Source organism: Cyprinodon variegatus, unplaced genomic scaffold (assembly GCF_000732505.1).
Source record: "Cyprinodon variegatus isolate N-32 unplaced genomic scaffold, C_variegatus-1.0 Scaffold916, whole genome shotgun sequence".
Taxonomy (NCBI): domain Eukaryota; kingdom Metazoa; phylum Chordata; class Actinopteri; order Cyprinodontiformes; family Cyprinodontidae; genus Cyprinodon; species Cyprinodon variegatus.
The window spans coordinates 201,070-221,651 of record NW_015151369.1 but is presented as its reverse complement, the minus strand read 5'-3'; the positions used below and the strand labels follow the sequence as shown (position 1 = coordinate 221,651).

Here is a 20,582-nt window from a genome sequence, read left to right as displayed (position 1 = left end):
TTTATGCTAACACTAAAATGACCAACATGTCAGACTAACAATCAACATATACCGAACCGAACCGAAAACCGTGACCACGAAACCGTGAACCGAACCGTGGATTTTGTGAACCGTTCCACCCCTAATACAGAAATACAATTACAATCATATTATGAGTAACAAAAGCTTTTGATGAGAGAATGAGTTAATGCAGCAAGTCAATATTTGCAGTGATGACCCCTCTTCTTCAGGACCTCTTCAATTCTTCCTGGCATGCTCTCAATCAACTTCTGGACCAAATCCTGACTGATAGCAGTCCATTCTTGCACAATCAATGCTTGATTTTGTTAGAATTCCTAGGTTTTCAATGGGATTAAGATTAGGGGAGTTTCCAGGCCAAGGACCCAAACTCCCTAAGTTTTGTTCCCCGAGCCAGTTAGATATCACCTTTGCTTTATGGCATGGTGCTCCATCATGCTGGAAAAGGCATTGTTTGTCACCAAACTGCTCTTGGACTGTTGGGAGAAGTAGCTCTAGGAGGACATTCTGGTACCATTCTTTATTCATGGCTGTGTTTTTAGGTAAGACTGTGAGAGAGCCGACTCCCTTGGCTGAGAAGCAAACCCACACATGAATGGTTTCAGGATGCTTTACAGTTGGCATGAGATAATGGTAGCGCTCATCTCGTCTTCTCCGAACAAGCTGTTTTCCAGATGTCCCAAACAATCGGAAAGGGGATTCATCAGAGAAAATGACTTTACCCCAGTCCTCAGCAGTCCACTCCCTGCACCTTTTGTAGAATATCTGTCTGTCCCTGATGTTTTTCCTGGAGTGAAGTGGCTTCTTTGCTGCCCTCCTTGAGACCAGGCCTTGCTCCAAGAGTCTCCGCCTCTCAGTGCGTGCAGATGCACTCACACCTGCCTGCTGCCATTCCTGAGCAAGCTCTGCACTGCTGGTAGCCCGATCCTGCAGCTGAAACACTGAAGAGACAGTCCTGGCGCTTGTTGGTCTTTCTTGGGAACCCTGGAGCCTTTTTGGCAACAATGGAACCTCTCTCGTTGAAGTTCTTGATGATGCGATAGATTGTTGACTGAGGTGCAATCTTTCTAGCTGCAATTCTCTTTCCTGTTAGGCCATTTTTGTGCAGTGCAATGATGACTGCACTTGTTTCTTTAGAGATAACCATAGTTCACAGAAGAGAAACAATGATGCCAAGCACCAGCCTCTTTTTAAAGTGTCCAGTGGTGTCATTCTTAATTAATCATGACAGATTGATCTACAGCCCTGTCGTCATCACCACCCACACCTGTGTTAATGGAGCAATCACTGAAATTATGTCAGCTGGTCCTTTTAAGGCAGGGCTGCAATGAAATTGAAATGTGTTTTGGGGGATAAAGTTAATTTTCTAGGCAAATATTGACTTTGCAATTAATTGCTGTTACGCTGATCACTCTTTATAACATTCTGGAGTATAACAAGCAAATTGCCGTTATAAAAACTGAAGCAGTAGACTTTGTAAATATTAACATTTGAATCATTCTCAAAACTTTTGGCCATGACTGTAAATAACAACCAAAAGATATTTAATGTTCAAACTAATGTTATTTTGAACAAAGCCAGGCCATTGCAAAGCATGCTGAATTTGACTTTGGTATCATCTTGCTGAAATTATTGAAAAATGCATTTGAATGGCAGCATCCAAAAAAAGCCTTCAAAGCACAAAACTAATGGTGCGCCAGTTAAACAATGAATGGGCACTAACACAACCACATACCATCAAGGATAATGACTTTTGAAGCTAGACCTGGATGGTCCTTTTCCTCTTCATTCCTATCCTACTTTTTAACACACCGCTCTAGGGTTGTCAAAAGTATCGATACTCAAAAAAGTATCGATACTGAAATGTTGTATCCGGATACAATACTCGTTTTTAAAAGTATTGATACAGTGCTACCACCAGTGGCACCTAAGCAGTCATTCATCTAAAGTGCAGAATAGAGGACAATGCACTTTCAGAACACTGTGTGATTGAATAATTCTGTGCACTTTTCAGTTTCAGACTTTTTTTTTGTAAGAGGTGCAGCTGCTGAGAACTATTTTTGTTTTTTAACCGGTTTGGCTAGCGTCCTTGTTATGTGTGCAAAGCATAGCCAAGGAAGGAACACTTAATTTTAATTGTATAAGTTTTTTATCAAGCTTGTTTAATATTGTGCACACCATACAACCTTTATTGTATTTATTTATTGTATTTTATTTACTAATGAAAATATTTGTGGAGAATTTTGGAGTCTTTGTTTTTATCCTTGTGGTATCAAAAATGGTATTGAGTATCGAATATTTTCCTTAGTATCGGTATCGAGTTGAAAAGTTTAGTATTGTGACAACCCTACACCGCCCCCAAAGTGAAACCCGCTGGCACCAGCTCCCAGTAGGGAGTTTATGAGAAAATGCATGCTAAATAAAGGACAATTCTGAAATAGGGGCCGCTAACAAATACATGCCAAACATTAGATACGGTTTCACATTAAGGACAATGACTTAAACATACAGTTAGTATGGCCTAGTTTAGGTAATACATTTCCATGTGCTAGTATAGCTTAGTCAATGTAAACCCAATACTATTGAGAATCTGTAGAAAGCCTTGAAAATTGATATACACAGATGCCCAACTTTCAGTCTGACTGAGCATCAGCTATTTCCCAAAGAACAATAAAATACATTTCAATCTTAGCAATGGTGGTAAGGAGATATTCCCAAAAGACCTGCAGCTCTGATTGCAGTGAGAGGGAAAACAAAGGGAATATATGTAATCACCAAAATCATCACTGCTATATCATATAAACCCTCAACAGAAAATCTTTGAAAGAAGTGGCTTTAACATGACTAGAAAATGGGCTCTGTAAAAGCTGTTTCTTGCTGATTTTTGCCTAGAGTACATTGGCCAGTGTATTTCTTTAGTTAGTGACATGTGGGAGTAATGAGGGGGCAGATATGTAAATGGATGTTCAGCAGCTAGCCTTTCAAATAAGCTGAATCAAAGTAACACACAGGGAGAAACAAATCCACACTTGATTAATGAATTGATTTCAATTACATAAATGTCAAGTTCTCATTTAAACGTTAGTAAAATCAAAATCTGTGTCTGAATAAACAAGGTAATTAATTAGGTCTGTCTGAAATTAATGGAGGGATATAATATGCATTTTCATGACGTTGTTGCACTGGCTTTCTTGTTTGGTTAAACAAATTCTGAGTGAGCAAGAGGATTTAAAAATTAGACGTCAGGTCAAATCTAATGCTGGTGGCATATCAAAAAGGCCTCAGTTCGTAGTATTGTAGGGACTTGGGTCAATTTAGGTTATCCCTTGTGGTTTCACTGTATTGCTCAGTCCCATATAATCTATGCCTTAATCCTGTACTGGCCGGTCCATTAATTCAGTTATCTCTCACATTCAGCTCTTTAAATGCTTGAATTAGCGTCTCACTGTGCAGTAAAGTTTTCCAGAGCCCTCATAGTTACCATCTGTTTCATTTAGGTGTGTTCAAATAGAAATATCTAGAAGTTGCAGGACTCCGGCTCTCAGGGACTAGAGTTCAACACATGCTTTTAACACGTGTGACATTGACATCCCTCACTGAAAACATTTATCCCTTTATTAGATGTCATTTCAGTTTGCTACATTCTGAATGGATCAAATTAAAAATAAAAAGCTAACATGCTAGCATTAGCCTTGTGCTTAAGCAAACATAACTTTATATATATATATATATATATATATATCATATTTGAGAGACATTAAGGAAACATTCCTTATCAAATTCTCTTTGGATTTTTAAAGGCAAGCTCACAGTTTTATACTTAATTATTCTTTAAAAAAGCTTTTTTTACACACAGGTATTTGTTTCAAGTTAGAAGTTTCAAGGTTGGTGATTATGTTAGTACATCTTTTCAATAAAACAAAATGTTATAACACTAAATCCAAAATTCTCTAATGTAAAAACAAAAATAGCTATTTTGTAGGAAAAATAGTAAATCAAAACGCAACCAACAGATTTAATCAGAGTTTATTACAATTTTTCATCCTAAGCCTGAACAGATAGCATTGCCTTCACTAAATTCTGCCCTGCTGAGCCAAGGTGCCGACTGCTGACAGACAGTTCATGAGTGCTGAGTTGGGATTTGTGTCGTATGAGAACCAAAGTAAAAGGGATGCAGCACAGAACATGCAGATTCAAGTGGTGAAACAAAAAGTCATATATCCAGCACCGTTTTCCCTTTTCAACACATCAAAGATCATCTATCAATAATGAACAGCATAAAGACAAATTATGATGAAATTAATACATGCGTGGAGGAAGGATAGGAGCATTAAAATGAAAGGGATACTGATTTGTTTAGGGTGTCTTAAAACACAGGCTCAGCTAAATCTTAACAGCGATGCAGATAATTCAACGTAAACTGTCAAGGAGAAACTGTGCTTGGAGGGTAATTTAACCCGATTACACACACAAATCCAAATAGCTACCAAAGTATTGGATGGTGATGAATCTGCTATGGTCTAAAGGTAACGTAGACAACGTCGCTAATGACTCATAGGTAATGCACTGAGGCAACGTTAAATTTTTTTATAGTTACTTATAACACAGCAAACTCTGCTCTGGTTAATATCCTTTAACGCAAATGTATTTCTTGTACAGTATATTTCAAATTAATTTCACACATAATAATAATCCTAGAAACTAGAAGCTGGATTTATTAACATATTGGGAGTAATTCAACTTAACTGTATTCATTATTTGATTATTTTGGAAAATAAAACCCCATGATTTCAAATTGTCTTTTGAAAACTTAGACCTGAAAAAGGTAAGGAAGACAGCAATGTTAATAGAAAGAATTGAAAAGTTTATAATTAGTCTGTACTGACTCACAAAACTAAATGCTCCTCAGAGCGCATTTCCTTTCAAACCACAATCAGATAAATCATCGTCTTTATGCTAATCTTGCCCCACCTATTATTTTGGAGAAAAAACAAATGCTACCTCAGCCGAATACTGAAAGTCAGTTTCTGCAGGCGGCGCCACAGCAGAAAATAAAAACAAGCGGGCAAACACACACCACTAATACTAGACGAGCACAGAGTAGTAGTATTGATTTTTGCTAGTTTGTCCTGACAAGAATTGCAAGACAATCCATGAGTAGCCATGTGATACTCCTGCAACGGTTTTGTGTAGGTGGCAGGGAAAAGACACCACATTTTTTTTGTAAGGCTTTAAAACCCTTTCACTTAACTGATAAAATAAAGGTTAAGCGGTCAAAAAGAGAAAGACCCTCTGAAAAGCTGATCTTATTTGAGAAGTTGGCAAGTATCCAACCAAGAGGTTTAAATTTACTTCCTCACCATGGACTCATTGTCTTACCTCGATCTCCACCCCATGCTCTCTGTCTACTGAGCTGGAAATCACCATAAGATCTCACAGTCGGCTGTTTTTCTATGTGGGAGAGAGAGCAGTGTGATACACCACATAGTCTCATTCAATCTTGTTTCCACCACTCTGACTTTACCAACACTTGAGCTTCTTAAAAAAAATTCACTCTGATCTACTCAGTTTCCTGATATACAAACAACTTATAACTATACCACTATCAATTCAGCTATGACTAATTCTTAAACAATTTCCCCCAACCTACTTTCTTGTGTCAAGATAGCTTTATAAATCTATATAAAAACATATTTACTGCACAGCAGCATCAGAAAAAGAAGAAGTGTTAAAGCACAGCTTTGGTTTGTGTTTGCAGTACAGTGCGCTGGCATGTTTATTATTAGAATTATTTTATTTACCATGTGTTAAAGTGTATTTTTTTTATTTAAATAATGCACTCAAAGTGAAACCACACTTGGAAAAACCCACTTAACATTATTTTTGTCTAGTTTCTATTTGAAAGCAGGTGATAAACCAAAAGGAAAAAGTTCTGGTACATGTAAACTGGACTTTAATAATGCCAGAAATCCTGTGAAGAACCAAAGTAAGCGCCCTGCTAAACCTAACACTGGTGAAGCTCTGCAGAACCGCTGCCAAATGCTGGCTGGCAGTGGGCTTTTGTTCTAGTCAGTGAGTGGCTCTGTGTATCACATTTGTGGCCAAAAGAAAGGACAAACAATAAAAAAGCAAGTTCACATACCTTAGGGGTAAATGTGTTACTCTAACAGGAACAAAAGCTCAAAAAAAGAAGGCATTGCTACTTTCAATCAAGATTTTTTAGGTAGCCCCCAGTTCACACTACAGTGCAAACTCTGCATTGAATGGGAACCTGTTAAAATTATTGGCAGCATTAACACAGCCTGCACATGTCCGTAGTTAGCAGGTGAAAAACAACTAAATATCACTCAATACTTATTTTGTCGGACGTCGAGTCAATTTATGGAAATCGCATCTCACCAACAGCAAACTAAACCATCAAAACCATATTTTCAAAATATTTGCTATTTTTCTTAAATAACTCGCTCAGTGTGGAGCCCAAACCCCCAACCGCAATCATTGTTGAATGTTTCAACTTGAATGGGTACATGATTTAAATATCTAATTGAAAGTAATATGTAATGTGATTTATTGTATAGGTAAATTATAAATAGACAATTTCCTGCACATGCCTTAATTTCTAAAAGAGGAGCCGGAGTATTTATCGTGCATTTATCGTCATCGAGGTAAAACTGCCCAATTTATCGTGATATTGATTTGAGGGCATGACGACAAAGCTGCACGATGCTGGAGAAAGCACAACAAGGAATTTGGCAACAACTATTGAACAGTTCTCATTTGTCTCAGCTTTGGAATCAGTTTGGGAAGGATACGATTTTGGGTTTTTGTTGAAACGCGAGCAGGAAGAGGATCTATGCTCATTTATTTTTAAGAAGGACGTATTCGCCATTTTACGGACAGGCTGTTTGTTTACACTCCCCCAACAGCTTTCTGTCACGCTTACTACATCATAGTCAGTTGCGCTCATTGGTCTGAGTGTTGGCAAATAGGCACACACATGGCTTTAAAAACAACGGGTTGTTCTCATCAACAATCTTCCGATGTCTCATTCATCAGGGCCAGACTAAATTATACATTTAATCTCACATTTAGGATCAGGCCTGATAGATGGCCATTGTTAAGTAGAAAAAGTGGTAATGATAAATATATATTTTTTTCTGCACAGCAATCATAATGTTTGCAATCACACATAAGTACAATTGAAAAATAGCACATGTGAAAAACAGAATAACTACTAGAGGCCCAACAACAGCAATCTATCTTAACTGACTGAAAGGAAACCGTCTGCTGTTTGACAGTGCTGTTCAGGCGTAATGAGGGAAGATTTTGAAATGAATGGAGAGCACTGTGGCACAGAGGAAGTCAACAGAAGCACGAGGAAGCAAACAATAATGATTGTTAACTCACTAAAAGCTGACCATGTCCATTTAAATGGAGTAAAACTGCCTTGGACAATGAACAATGCATATGCCTGCACCTCACTGCTCCTTTGCCTTGTCAGCATTCAGGGCATTTCCTTCTCCATTATACAGACAGCACCTCAGGATCCTCACATCTTTAAGCTTTACTCCGTCTACTCTCCTTTGCCTTCCAGGCCACTTAGGATTTGGCTGGCAAACTGCCCCGTGTCAAACTGTGTACGCTCGTAATATGCAGACACACAAACACACTCCAACAGTGAGAGACTACAAACAGGACGGTACAACATATCCAACCTGCATCTTTTACTATCCCAAGCTGTATTACATAGCTACCCTTTCAAACAGGATCTACTGGCTCACTTGCCTCCTATGCTACAATGACACAAGCTATTTCTGGCCTATTGTGTTTGCAATGATGTAATGATAAAGGGTAAAGAGAGAGGAAGGAAGCAGAAAACGTTCAAGGAAAGTAAAAGGAAGTAACATTCATAAAAAGGAAGAAGGGAAACTGAAAAAAATCCATAAAAAATATATAAACATGTAAATATATATATCCCTTTTATCCATAAATAACAGTGAAAGCCTTAAACTCTATGAAAAAACTGAACATCTAATATTAAGGAGACATTTTAACATTTAACAAGCATTTAATACTGAGAAACAATAAAAAGAACCAAAGACAGATGATGTAAGCTGTGAGCTCATCATGCTGCCACGCCAAAATAAACATCTACAACGTAGCATTTAGCAGAAAACGTAGTCATGGGACTGCATTATAGCATTGCCTTATAGGACTGCAACAATAATAATGACTAGGACAAATTAAAAGGCCAACGTTAAATAAAGAAGATATTACAGCAAAAAAAACTTTATATAGTGAAAGGCTTTTACATTCAAATTAAATTGGACAAACACCACCTCACTATAACCCAGTGGGCTTTTAAATTATTCAAGGGCTTTTCAGGAGCTCTCCTGGTATTAGAACCTGTGAAAATTGGTGCTGTTCAATTCATTAATGCAAATAACAGTTCTATTATTAGCTCATTATCTAATGTAAAGAAGTGCAGGTGATTGCAGTAGATAATATCTACCTGTCTGTTCTTTTGATTTGATCTGGTTTATAGTCAATTGCTTTTTTAAGAGACAAATAGATGTGAAATGTGCATTTAAATATATGTAAGAGTTGAGTATTTTTATGTCAATCTATCCCCATACTTAAATTGGGGCTGAATAACAATTAAAATTTTAAGATTGTCAAGATTTAGATTGTTTTTGGATCTGGCTGTGTATTTATGTAGCATATTGATACACTTGAAGTTTTAGCATTCAACAGCAAACTCAGTCTATATATAATTGCACTTTATACACGTGACAATGGCTGCTAACATATGCACAATGATGGAATCCGATATCTGTAACTCTGAGTTAGACCCAGCAGCTGAAGAAATGGAGCCAAGTGCACTACAAGCAAGGATACGATTTTTTTTTTCTTTATCGTATTGGCAGATACGTGCAAATGTTGACTGATGCATAAGTGCATTCACCAGCCATGCCTTGAGATCATGTGGACTGCATGCATTGTTGCTCTCCTGTATTTTCTAGGGAGCCAAATTTGGGTCATACATCGTGTTCAAAAGCATCTTTTTTTAAACTGAAAAGAAAGGATTCGAAAAACGAAAAAAAATATTTGGAAAATAAAAAATAAAAAAACAGTTTAATACTGAAAATAATTTTTGAAACAGAACATGAGGATTTTAATCTGAACAATATTTCCAGCAACACCTGTGAATATTTTGTCCAGGCAGGCACCTAAACTGTCAGTCATTATTCTACACCCCGTGTCATCTAAGCTCCGCCCCTACATGATAACAGCAACCTGAAAATTAGTTCAAAACATTTGTTTTTTCCCAGGTACAAATCTTGCTTTGCAGTTTTTGTTTTCAACTTCAAAAAATATTTTTTAGTTTGAAAAAAGCTTTTGAACTAACTTTATGGCCCCATATTAGCTCCATGCTACCAATTGTTAATGTTTTGCTAAATTTGCTAATATATGTTTTTTTGTTGTCTGTTTAAAATGAGATTTGTGAAACAATTGTCATCATTGTCTCTAATCTATGATGTAAATGGAGACAGAAAATCAATATTGGCTCCAAGAATCAGTCCAAGATAGCACATATCAGTTATTCTGATGTCAAAAAATTATTGGTATTTGCACTGCCCCTAAAAAAAACTTTTTGGTTTATCTATATTCTTAACTGCATATAAATATCTGTCGATGCCGATGTTGATGATATGGACATTTACAACAGCTCACTGGAAAAAAAAAAAAATATTATTTCCTTCACGATCAATAAAGTATATTTGATTTAAAATGATTTATCTGATTTGAAGAAAGAAAGGTAAAAGTTATGTCTAATACTCTAACAGTCATATCTTGTCCAGTTATATCACTGTACAGGAGTGTAGAATGTTATATAGATTTTCTACGAGAAATATAATGAATAATATGTAAAGTAGCAGTTTTTTTAAGCATCTATTCTGTAGAATATTATGTCATCAACCTCAGGAGTATTTTAATAACGTAAAATGAAGTATTTGTTTCTACAACCATTTTTAAAGCTGCTATTTGTATCTTTCTGTTTTTCTCTTTTTTTCCCTTTTAACTTGATAATTTCTGGGGGGGGGGGTTGTTTTTTTTGCCAAATAGGTCCTTTTTCATTTATTAACAGAGAGTATTTGTTCCTCTGAGAGAGTAGTTGTTTCTATCTGCTAACTCCTTTCATCACATTTGAATCTTGTCTTATGTTTTAGTCTTGGGCGTTTAAGTATTACGTTTTATGTCCATGTTTTTCCACTGTCACACACATTTTTCCCCAGTAAGGGGTAATAAAGTATTTGTTATCTCATCTTAATAGCTTGTCAACTAGTCAGGCTATCAGCCTGAGGTGTTCTTTTATCTACTTCAATACTATCCTGTTAATCTTTTATGTGGACCTGAACATATATAATAGTGACAAAAAAAACCTCTATCTAGCGAATGTTGAAATATCTTTGTATCCTTGCTGTAACCAGCTGACCAGTCAGTGAATAGCCTTAAGTGGGGAAGAGTTATATATAGAACCTGATCAGACTACAGTTGTTGCACCATATTTCCTTTGTTCTGAGAAGAACCTTTTGTAAATGGTAGAAACTTGCTGTGGTTTTGAATCCCTAACTTGTTACACGCTTAGTACACCTCCACAGTTTCATAGATCCTCTGGAAACCTAAAACGTTCTTTTAAACTAACCTACCGGTCAAAACTGTGAAAAACTACTTTAAAGTGCTGTGGTCCAACTAACATTTAAACAAAATGGATCAGAGCCATTCTGCTATTCAGAATACTGTTCACTTCGCTCACATTTTTCCCTCTAAATTGATTGTACTTACTGTTATTAACTTGCAGTTTTCTGCACGCTTTGACAGTTTTGGAAATAAAGAGTTGAATTCAACTCTGTGAGTGGAATAAACTTACAGAGAACTTCAGACTGTATAATCAGAAAAATTAAACTTTACTTAAAAGAACTATAGTAAGGAACCTGTGGTAAGAGAGCAAGGATGGCGATAAAAAGTTTGTGCAATTCTTTGAGTTTCGTAATAAAAACGGTGAAGCTATACTTTTTTGTGAAAGCCAAAAGTACTTATTTGGGTCATCTTCACTCACTACAAATCCAGACTTTCTAAAAACTTTATAGTTTTTGAACTGCTTACTCCGATTAGATGCAAAGATAGTTAGTGGGAATTTACTCCTGATCAATTAAGATTTTTAGCAAATATTTTGTATCTCACCAAGAGCATTGGACCTGTTATATACAATATGTATAGTAAGGTGCATGGGCACTAGTGGAAAACACAATTCGTATTAGGATTATGCCTAAAACAGGAAATATGTATGGCAAAACTGCAGACTAAAGGAGTTGGATATTTAACAATGCTAGTAAAAATATTGTGTCATTAGGAGTGGTAATCAATACAGTCTTTTTGCTGTTGCAAAATGTCTAGCTGCATAAAGAAGGATGTAAGCTTTAATGTTAAACCCATAACTGGAAGAAAAAAAAACAGGGAGGGGTGCAGTTTACTCTTTAAAGACACCCTCTGAACACAGATAAGAAAAAAGCTTCATTATGCCAAATAAGCATGTCTTAGCCTATTAAAAGAAGAAAAAAGTTATTTTCTATGTATATTTCCAGCAGAACACAATTGGACACGTACTTATTCAGTTTGCAAATGCTGTCAAAATCCACTTGAGATTTAATCAGTGAGATACCTCCCCACTAAGGAGATGAAGGACACCCTGACAGAAAAGTACACAATCTGGAGAGTCCTTCACCAAAGCATGTTTGGACAGCTGACTAAGCTCCAACAGCAATCAAATACTCCAAACAAGACAGGCTGTCAAAAGTGAAAAAAAAATACATCTAAAGGAAAAAAATATATAAAATCTCAATCATTATTTCTTCTCTATTTGAATGAGAAATGTACTCTTACACGTCCTGTCATGAGTGAATTCTGATCTGTTTCCTGTGAACAATTACATTCAAACTGATTATGTGCTGGAGTGACATCCACATTGGGCGTAGTCAAGAACAGAAACCATTTATTACAAAGAATAGAGAGCTACTTATTATTACAGATACAAAAGGTAACGTTAAACAGCTAAACATATAAATAAAAATTAAGTTTATCGATAATAAGCATACACTTAAAAGCTATGAAATAATGAATCAACAGCAAATGTTTTTTTTTTTATAATTAAATACTGTGCAGAACTGACTGAGCTGCTTGGAATCTATTGCTTCATTCCTGATAGGAATGCTGACAAATATATTAGTTTTAAACTGTTTCAGCTTTCAAAGCAAAGCCTAAAAATGTAATCAGTTTGCTCCACTATGCAGGCGGCCACGAAGACAGTGCTAAATATTTTGTGATCTGTAACCTCCATTAGGGTCAAGCAGGACTCCAAAACTAAGGCTAGTAGAGCCCAGCAAAGAAAATACTGCAAGTCAAATCGAAAACAGAAGAAGAAAAACAAAGATTATGCTTCATCTCTCCTGATAACAGTTTATTTTTCTTTTATCTACTTTCCTCTTTTTCTTTTTTTCTTTTAAAGGAGACAGTTAACATAGCAGCACATCATCACACTCAAGGCTGTAGTAAAAAAAAAAAAAATGTACATCTCCCAATAGAACACACTGCTTGAAGAAATTCATGGATTTTATGGATAGAAGCATATTTCTGTCAGCAAGGTTCTAAGCAGAGAATTTAAAGGGACAGTGACGTTCCATCATGTCATTATTTAGGGCTGCAACTAACTGTCATTATGCAAATCGATTAATCTGTTGATTATATTTTTGATTTATAGACTAATAATCAGATATTAAAAGGTAACTTAAAGAAGCCTTTCTGCAACCAGGTGAAATTAAAACTTTTCCACTTGGATAAACCATATTGACAGGTGAGAACGTTTTCTTTTTTAATCTTAAATGCTAAATGTTTATATATATATATATTTTTTTTTTTTTTACAATGTTGGTATAATTGCTGTTCTAAGTGGCCGCTCTGTCAGCAAAAGGCATGTTTCAGAGTCTATATACTCCATTTAACCATTTATCGATTACTAAATTAGCAGACAATTATTTCAATAATCGATTAATCACCATTGATCCGATTCATTGTTTCAGCCCTACTATCATTTATGGTTTACTCACATTTAGTAGCATGGTCTAATATCTAGGATGGTCACAAACTTTACATTTCAATCTCGATTTTTGAATCCATGGGGATAAAAAATTACTAATAATTAAAGGCATAAAAAATTATTTTTTCATTACAAAAAAATAAACCCCACCTCTTTCAATCTAAACATGAAACACACTTTCTCACCAGAATAACAGTTAACTAATAGAATTAATACAAAATCAATACATATCTCAGATATTCATCTATAATGTATTAATAATCTAGAAATCTAAAATTTATAAGCAGAAATATGCTAACAGCGCTTGTCTTTGGTATCAATACCATGCTAAATTAGTATTGTATCCAGATACACGGGTTGAGGATCAATACTTCGAGCTAAAAGTAAAAAGTAAATCAAAGTACTGATATTTTTAACAACCTTTGTAATATCCTTGTGGGACTGTTAACAAGTAAAGAAATACTCCCAGTTTTAACTATTAAAATCAACCTTAATTGAAAATCTTTACATCAAGAAGAAGCAGATAAAAAGGAAGCTGTCAAGTCTGTGTCAACTGTCTCATCTAAAGAACATTAGTGATACTATAAAGTATGTGGGTGTGTGTGTGTGTGTATACATGTGAAGATTTTTCCTTTCTTTACTGTGGTGAGAATTAAAAATTCTGAGACAAAAAAAAATGACCACATGTTTGACATAGCCTCAGTGTTGCACTTTAACGCCTCACAATCCGGCACTGCAACACTATAACATATCATCAAATTAAATAAATCTCTATTTGCTTCATAAACTGCAGGAATATTTCTGTACTTTTTGCATATTTTTATCATTTATCATTATCGATTTTATCTGTTTTACTGCCTTGTCTTATTTTATTGTTTTTTTTATTCTACTTTTGTTAGTTTTAATACCTCATTGTAATGTTTTCTTGTTTTTCATTGTTTTATTTTGACTTACAGCACTTTGATTCCGCTTTAGCTAGAATTAAAGTGCTTAATAAATAAAGTTGATGATAATCTGCAGATCAGTTGAAAAGTGTGACACCACCAGCTGCCATCACTGCGCTAGATCAAGTGAACCACATCTCAGCCACAGCAACTCAGGCACACTGTACTTTTTGAAAGCAGAAGCAGTACTTCTCTGGAAGGCTTTTTTCGTCCAATTTACTGCCTTCCATCTTTAAGGTATGTTAAATCGTTACCGGAGGTCCTTCAACTTATACAATCTGTGAGCAACAAGTTCTGTAAGTACAGGTATTCTTTGTGTGCAAGCAGCAACATATAAAGTAAAAGAGCAGCTACATCAGGAGCCACTCTTCCAGTCTGTTAAGGTTAGTCATCCTCGTTTCAAATTAAATCTAAAATTAGTCAGCATTAGATTCTTGGAACAAACAGGCCTTGCAAGACAACTGCGCCCACTCCTAATGCTATTGACGCAATATATTTTATCAACAGGACCTACAAAAAGAGCAGACAGGATAATCTCCTGCTTATTGTGCATGCACTCCTAAATAACAAGAGAGAGTTTTCTGCTGCTTTCAGGCACTGCTCACTGGGACTGCCTTTAATAGAAATGATGCCATCAAACTGATAAGCTTCAGAGAAACAACAACATGAAGCCTGGGCTTGTAATTTATCTAAAAGCCACCATTATTTGCACTTTGCTGATAACGAAACACTAAGTTCCTTAACAGCTCCACATGCTGGGGTTAAATTCCTCCCCAATGAACAACCGAAATTCAGATTCAGTAGGGTCGCAGATTCAAGCTGACTTTATTAATAGTGCTAGGTTGATTTGTTTTGCAATAGCTCACACCACATCACGGCATTCATATAACAATACACAAAGGGCTCGAATCGCACCAAAGCAGGACACAGAAGGGGGCAAAAAGACTTTAGAAAATGTGATGGAAATATGTTTTTTTTTCTTCCATACCCACATTTTGGCAGGAAATAACAGTTATTTACATGCTCACATGTAAATGATCAACAAAACTGAAAACCAGTAGACTGCGAGTAGAGATGAGTAGAGAGCACCTTTGCATGAGGTGAGATGTTCCCTGTAAATTCTGAGCTATTGCATACAGACCTAATGAATCTAGAGAAACAACAGCACCTGCCATCTTACAACATTCAGCTGATCCCAGGCCAGCTTGGTGTCAGCCGGGGCGTAAACCAGGCCTCCTCTTGAAACTGTCAAACCCAAATACATCTTTGACACGGTAGTCGGAATACACAGACCCAGATGAGCTGATAATAATAGCAGACAGGAAAGAAACACTGAGATAAGAAATAAATAATAAACCTTAATGTATTTATTATAACCCTTCCGTATTACAAAGACTAGTCAAATTCAAAACAGAAATCAAGTTGAGTATTTGATCTTAGCATGTTCATCATCAAACAGTAATATGCGGAAATTTGCTTTGGTTTCATCAGTGGAGGAAATTGCATTTTTTATGCTTTTTGAGGGCTTCTACAACCATTCACATAAACTCTTTTCCAAATTTCAATTAAACGTTGAGTTGTAAAACTCTTATCTTGATAACCAAATATTAAATACACAATCTTTAAATTGGAGGTGCCCAAAGCTGGGATCAGGAGCCCACTTTGATAAACAATTGTGGGGTTTCAAGATACTATAAATAACAAAAGGGTCACAGAACAAAAAATTAAAAGAAGATTCTATCATCTTTAAATTGAGAAAAAAACAGAACTTGAAAACAAATTTAATGAGTCTATTGGCAGCCGATGCCACTTGTGTCTCCCTTCCTCTGTTAAAGATAGACTTTATCCCACAAGGGAGGAAATGAACACCCACGGATGAAACATAGAGAAATGGGTGTTCAACTATAACATATTTATAAAAACAAAAGGTGTGAATAGTACCAGCAAACATAAAAACTACATCTAAAATATAACCATATATGAACACAATATAAAAGGGAAGAGAATCAACTGACTGCTGTATAACATCACAGGTTGTGCCTCACAGTACCTTGATCACTGTTAAAGTGGCCTTGGTGGCATCTACACCCTCATAGTTTTGATCTAAGGAGACCCTAAAGGCAAAAGAGTTAGACTTGAGAACCAGAACTAATAGGTTGGACGAAAACTGAAGCTTATATGCGACGAATATCAGGTTAAGGTTTAGTACAAATGCTTTCATGTATAATAAAGGATTACTTGATCAGTCCATCACTTTATGGCATGTTTGCATACATAAATAACATGCAGCTGTCATTTTACACATCTCTGATGTTGCTGCTATTTTCAGATATCCATTACTGGTTATTTATTTTCCAGGTCCACGGTTGTTTTTATTGTTAAAACAATTAACAGTACAGTATTTAATTGAGTATCTATTAACTCTTCACTAGTATGTTATTCTTATTCATTTTTCTAAGGTCAGAATTGTGGATCTTAATGTAGATGGGGACCATGAAAGAAGAGATGTGGGAGCACTCAGCTTCACTGACAAACATGTGAGTAGTTTGGAAAATGACGCAATTAAGCAACTTTTTACGTCCCTGAGGGGTACCCGGTGATGCCATTTCATTAATGGAAGAGCAGAAGGTGACTAAAACAAGACAGCTAGTCTCTAAAACATACACGGCTACGGCTTGATGCTAATATGCTTGTTAGCTGTCAGAAAACAGAATTCTGAGATTAAAGTCAAAATTGTGAGAAAAACAAGTCAGAATTGTGAGAAAAACAAGTCAGAATTGTGAGAAAAACAAGTCAGAATTGTGAGAAAAACAAGTCAAAATTGTGAGAAAAACAAGTCAAAATTGTGAGAAAAAAAGAATTGTGAGAAAAAAAATCAGAATTCTGAGATCACAGTCAGAATTGTGAGAAAAACAAGTCAGAATTGTGAGGAAAAAAAGAATTGTGAGAAAAAAAAATCAGAATTATGAGATCGCAGTCAGAATTGTGAGGAAAAACAAGTCAGAATTGTGAGATTAAAGGCAGAATTCTGAGATCAAAGTCAGAATTGTGAGAAAAAAAGTCAGTATTTTAAGAAAAAAAGTCAGAATTATGAGAAAGAAAATCAGAATTCTGAGATCACAGTCAGAATTGTGAGGAAAAACAATTCATAATTGTAAGATTAAAGTCAGAATTGTGAGATTAAAGGCAGAATTCTGAGATTGAAGGCAGAATTCTGAGATCAAGGTCAGAATTGTTAGAAAAAAGTCAGAATTGTGAGAAAAAAAGTCAGAATTGTGAGGGGAAAAAAATCAGAATTCTGAGATCACAGAATTGTCAGAAATAAGAGAGAATTCTGGGATTAAAGTCAGAATGTATGGATTAAAGTCAGAATTTTGAGATTAAATCCAGAATTTTGAGATTAAATCAGAATTCTTACTTTTGAAATAACATTTAAAAATCAGTTCACTTTTTTTATTTTTTCAGTGGCCCTAATCCTCTTCCGTACCTATGAAACCTACTTCATTCAGTGAAAGACAACTACGGCACATGTTTTACTTTTAAGTTGAGCCTTATGGATATTCATAAACCTGGCCAGGAAAAAACTGATCAGTGCTTTCCTATGTGGGGAAAAGATGCTAATAAAACCAAATAAGCGGAAGTAAATACCTAATGCTTTAGAACCTTATGATTATCTACTGTTCTGAGACACATTGAACCTAAACTTGGTATCTGCTGGGCTCAGTCAGGAAGTCCTATTGGAGGGGCCCTCCAAGTATGATTTTATTTTTTTATTTTGAATCGTCCCATGATGTAAGCTGTATGGAACCTACCTTTGCCGTTCTGCCATGCTGTGTACCAGGACAGGCTGAGGAAGGATGTGAAGAATATTAACGCAGTGGCCACAGTTCCATTTCTGAGCCTCATCTCATTTCAGCGATGCCTCTCCTCGGCTGATTGTCGGGGCTCCTGCTGCCTGCCTCCCTCCGCTTCCTCTCCTTCCGTCCGTCTCTTGTTGCCCTCAGGATGTTGAGAAGGATTTAGACGCACAGACGTTTCAAACCATGAAACGCTCCGCTTCTCAGCTGAGAGAGAAAGACCAGCTCTCGGATCTAACCTTGGGCTCTATGCGTTTTTCACGGGTCGTTTTTTTCTTTGATGAGCTGAAATGTGCTCTTCTTATACCTTTCCAATCCGATATATCACGAGAAGACAGCTTACATGATCGCCTCGGTTGGTATTTACAGGCGCCCTGGCTACAAGTTCCAAGTAGAAAGCATTTCAAGTGTTTGACGGCGGATCCTCCGGGATAGGCTGCTGGCTCTCTGACGCTGAGCGCGAGGCTACGCCTCAAATCACGTTGATTCCGCTGCAACCGCCGACAGAGAAAGGAGGGTTTAACAATAGAGAGCTACGTGTTGCTGCCTCTCCTGGGAAATGTCAACAAGCCACCAAGTATTACCGGTTAGGACAGATCCAGCCCACCGTAGTGTTCAGTTTGGCTAGTTAGCTACCAAGCTAACATAAAGTGGGCTAATAAACTCCTCTGGCTGGTTCAGGCAGCGTCGGTCAACCTGCAGTCACCAAACTAAGGTTTCACAACGGAACTTGCTTTATTTCTCTTTGTTGGTCTTTGGCTGCTCGTTCTACGCCTCCCATTTCTGTCAACATAAACACGGAAACGAACGGAAATCCTGTTATTTTTTACACTTTATAAGAAGCCCAGGCGTATCGTGTTTCTGGTAACTAACGGGACCACCTGTCACGACTGACGTTTTACAGGACGTCTTCCGGTGGGAAGTTTCAAAATAAAGCCCCGACTGTTCAAACTGTGGTGGACCAATCCTGCCATAATTAAAATTAAATACATAAATAAATAAATGCTCCAAAAATAAATACGCACACAATTAATACAATAAACAAATAAATGTAGGAAGGTTTAATTAGCTTCCCTTATTTATTTATTGTCCATTATATTCTTCAGCTTTGTTTATTTATTACTAATTTCAGAAAGTATTTATGTGCATGTTATATTTTTATCTGGTTTATTCTTCCTTTGTATTTTTTTTTTTACCCTATTTATTTCTTTAACGCTGTTTATCTCTACCTGTCATATTTACATTTCTGCCTCATTATGCAAATGAGGTTTAGTAACTGTTTTTGAAAACAATGCTGTGTATTGGAAATATAACATGCACATAAATAAATGTTTAAAGAAATAGGTAATAAATAAATAAAGTTGAAAAATATAATGGACGATAAATAAGGCAATTATTACAAAGGAGAAAAAAACAAAAAAGCTAAATAAAAGAGATACATTTATGTCTCACTGTATAATTTAATTTTTACCTACATTTGTTTATTGTATTTTTGGGGTGCAATTAATTGTATGCTTTTATGCTATTTTTGGAGCATTTATTTATTTCTGTATGCATTTTTAATTATGGCAGGATTCGTCCTCCATTTCAAACTGAATTTTAGGTGTGAATGTTTCAAATTAAAAATATCAATTTGATCAATTTATTGGAAAGTTAATGTAAATATAAAATAGTTTTTATCAACCTCCATGGTTAAAATCAAGATTAATAATGACTTAATGGAATATTTTACTTTATTTTAAAAAGAAGTTTGAAAGACCAAACCCATGAAATACTTGAATACATGTACATAACACTATACATACATTCACATATGAAGCTTTTGAATCCAATAATTGAGAGCAAACATGTGGCCATTATTTACCTATTGCAGCAGCAGAAGTCTGAAAAGAAATGCATAAAGTTCACACTGTAATCATAGTCTCAGCAGTCCCCTGCTTGGCTATCAGACAGTGCCAAGTGATAACTGTAGCTCACACAGCAGAACTGATATGCATTTTGCTGTGAAGTAAGGCGAGGTGGGATCTCAGAAGGGCGAAGCTTTGAAGTAGTCCTCCAGTGGGATGATTGATACCCCCCCAATCCAGTCCTGAAGCCAGACCTGAATCAAATCCATCTTCATGAAGAACCACTTGTGTCCCACCGGCCACTTTGCCATGACGGGATGTCTGTTTAAAACAAAGCAACAAGTGAGCCTACGCTTATCAAATGTACTGTTGGCACAATACAGCTGCTTATAGCTCTGGGACCTTGAGAACATTGCCTCCTTAGCAAAAGCAAGCTCCTCTGGGGCCACCTCCACCATTTTGCCTGTCAGGGTGAGTCGAGCACATCTGGGGTCCTCTGGATCATACACCATTTGCCTTAAGATGCAGCAGAATATGACAGAGTTATTACAATGAATCATATACAGTATATTTTTCAACATAAAAATTACTTTTTAATGCCTTAATTAGAATGACCACATATAGTTTCATTGCATTTTTTTATTAAAACAAGATTTAGAACTGTGTTTTTATGTGTGACTATGTTTTTATGTGTTTTTTATATATATATATATATATATATATATATATATATATATATATATATATATATATATATATA

General features: G+C 36.0%; 2 protein-coding genes across 2 annotated transcripts in view; both read right to left on the bottom strand.

Annotated features, from left to right (window-relative positions):
* The window catches only part of mgat4a (mannosyl (alpha-1,3-)-glycoprotein beta-1,4-N-acetylglucosaminyltransferase, isozyme A), a 47,133-nt gene extending 28,265 nt beyond the window's left edge, over positions 1-18,868 (bottom strand). The window contains exon 1 of the mRNA XM_015398185.1: positions 17,931-18,868. Within this exon, the coding sequence (XP_015253671.1) occupies positions 17,931-18,024 (94 nt within the window). The 5' untranslated portion in view covers positions 18,025-18,868. The remainder of the gene's footprint in view (positions 1-17,930) is intronic.
* Positions 18,869-19,683: 815 nt separating this feature from the next.
* creg2 (cellular repressor of E1A stimulated genes 2) overlaps positions 19,684-20,582 on the bottom strand; it is a 5,235-nt gene continuing 4,336 nt past the window's right edge. Inside the window, exons 3-4 of the mRNA XM_015398167.1 lie at positions 20,225-20,338; positions 19,684-20,143 (exon numbers count right to left, since the gene is read on the bottom strand). Coding sequence (XP_015253653.1) covers positions 20,002-20,143; positions 20,225-20,338 — 256 coding nt within the window. The 3' untranslated portion in view covers positions 19,684-20,001. The remainder of the gene's footprint in view (positions 20,144-20,224; positions 20,339-20,582) is intronic.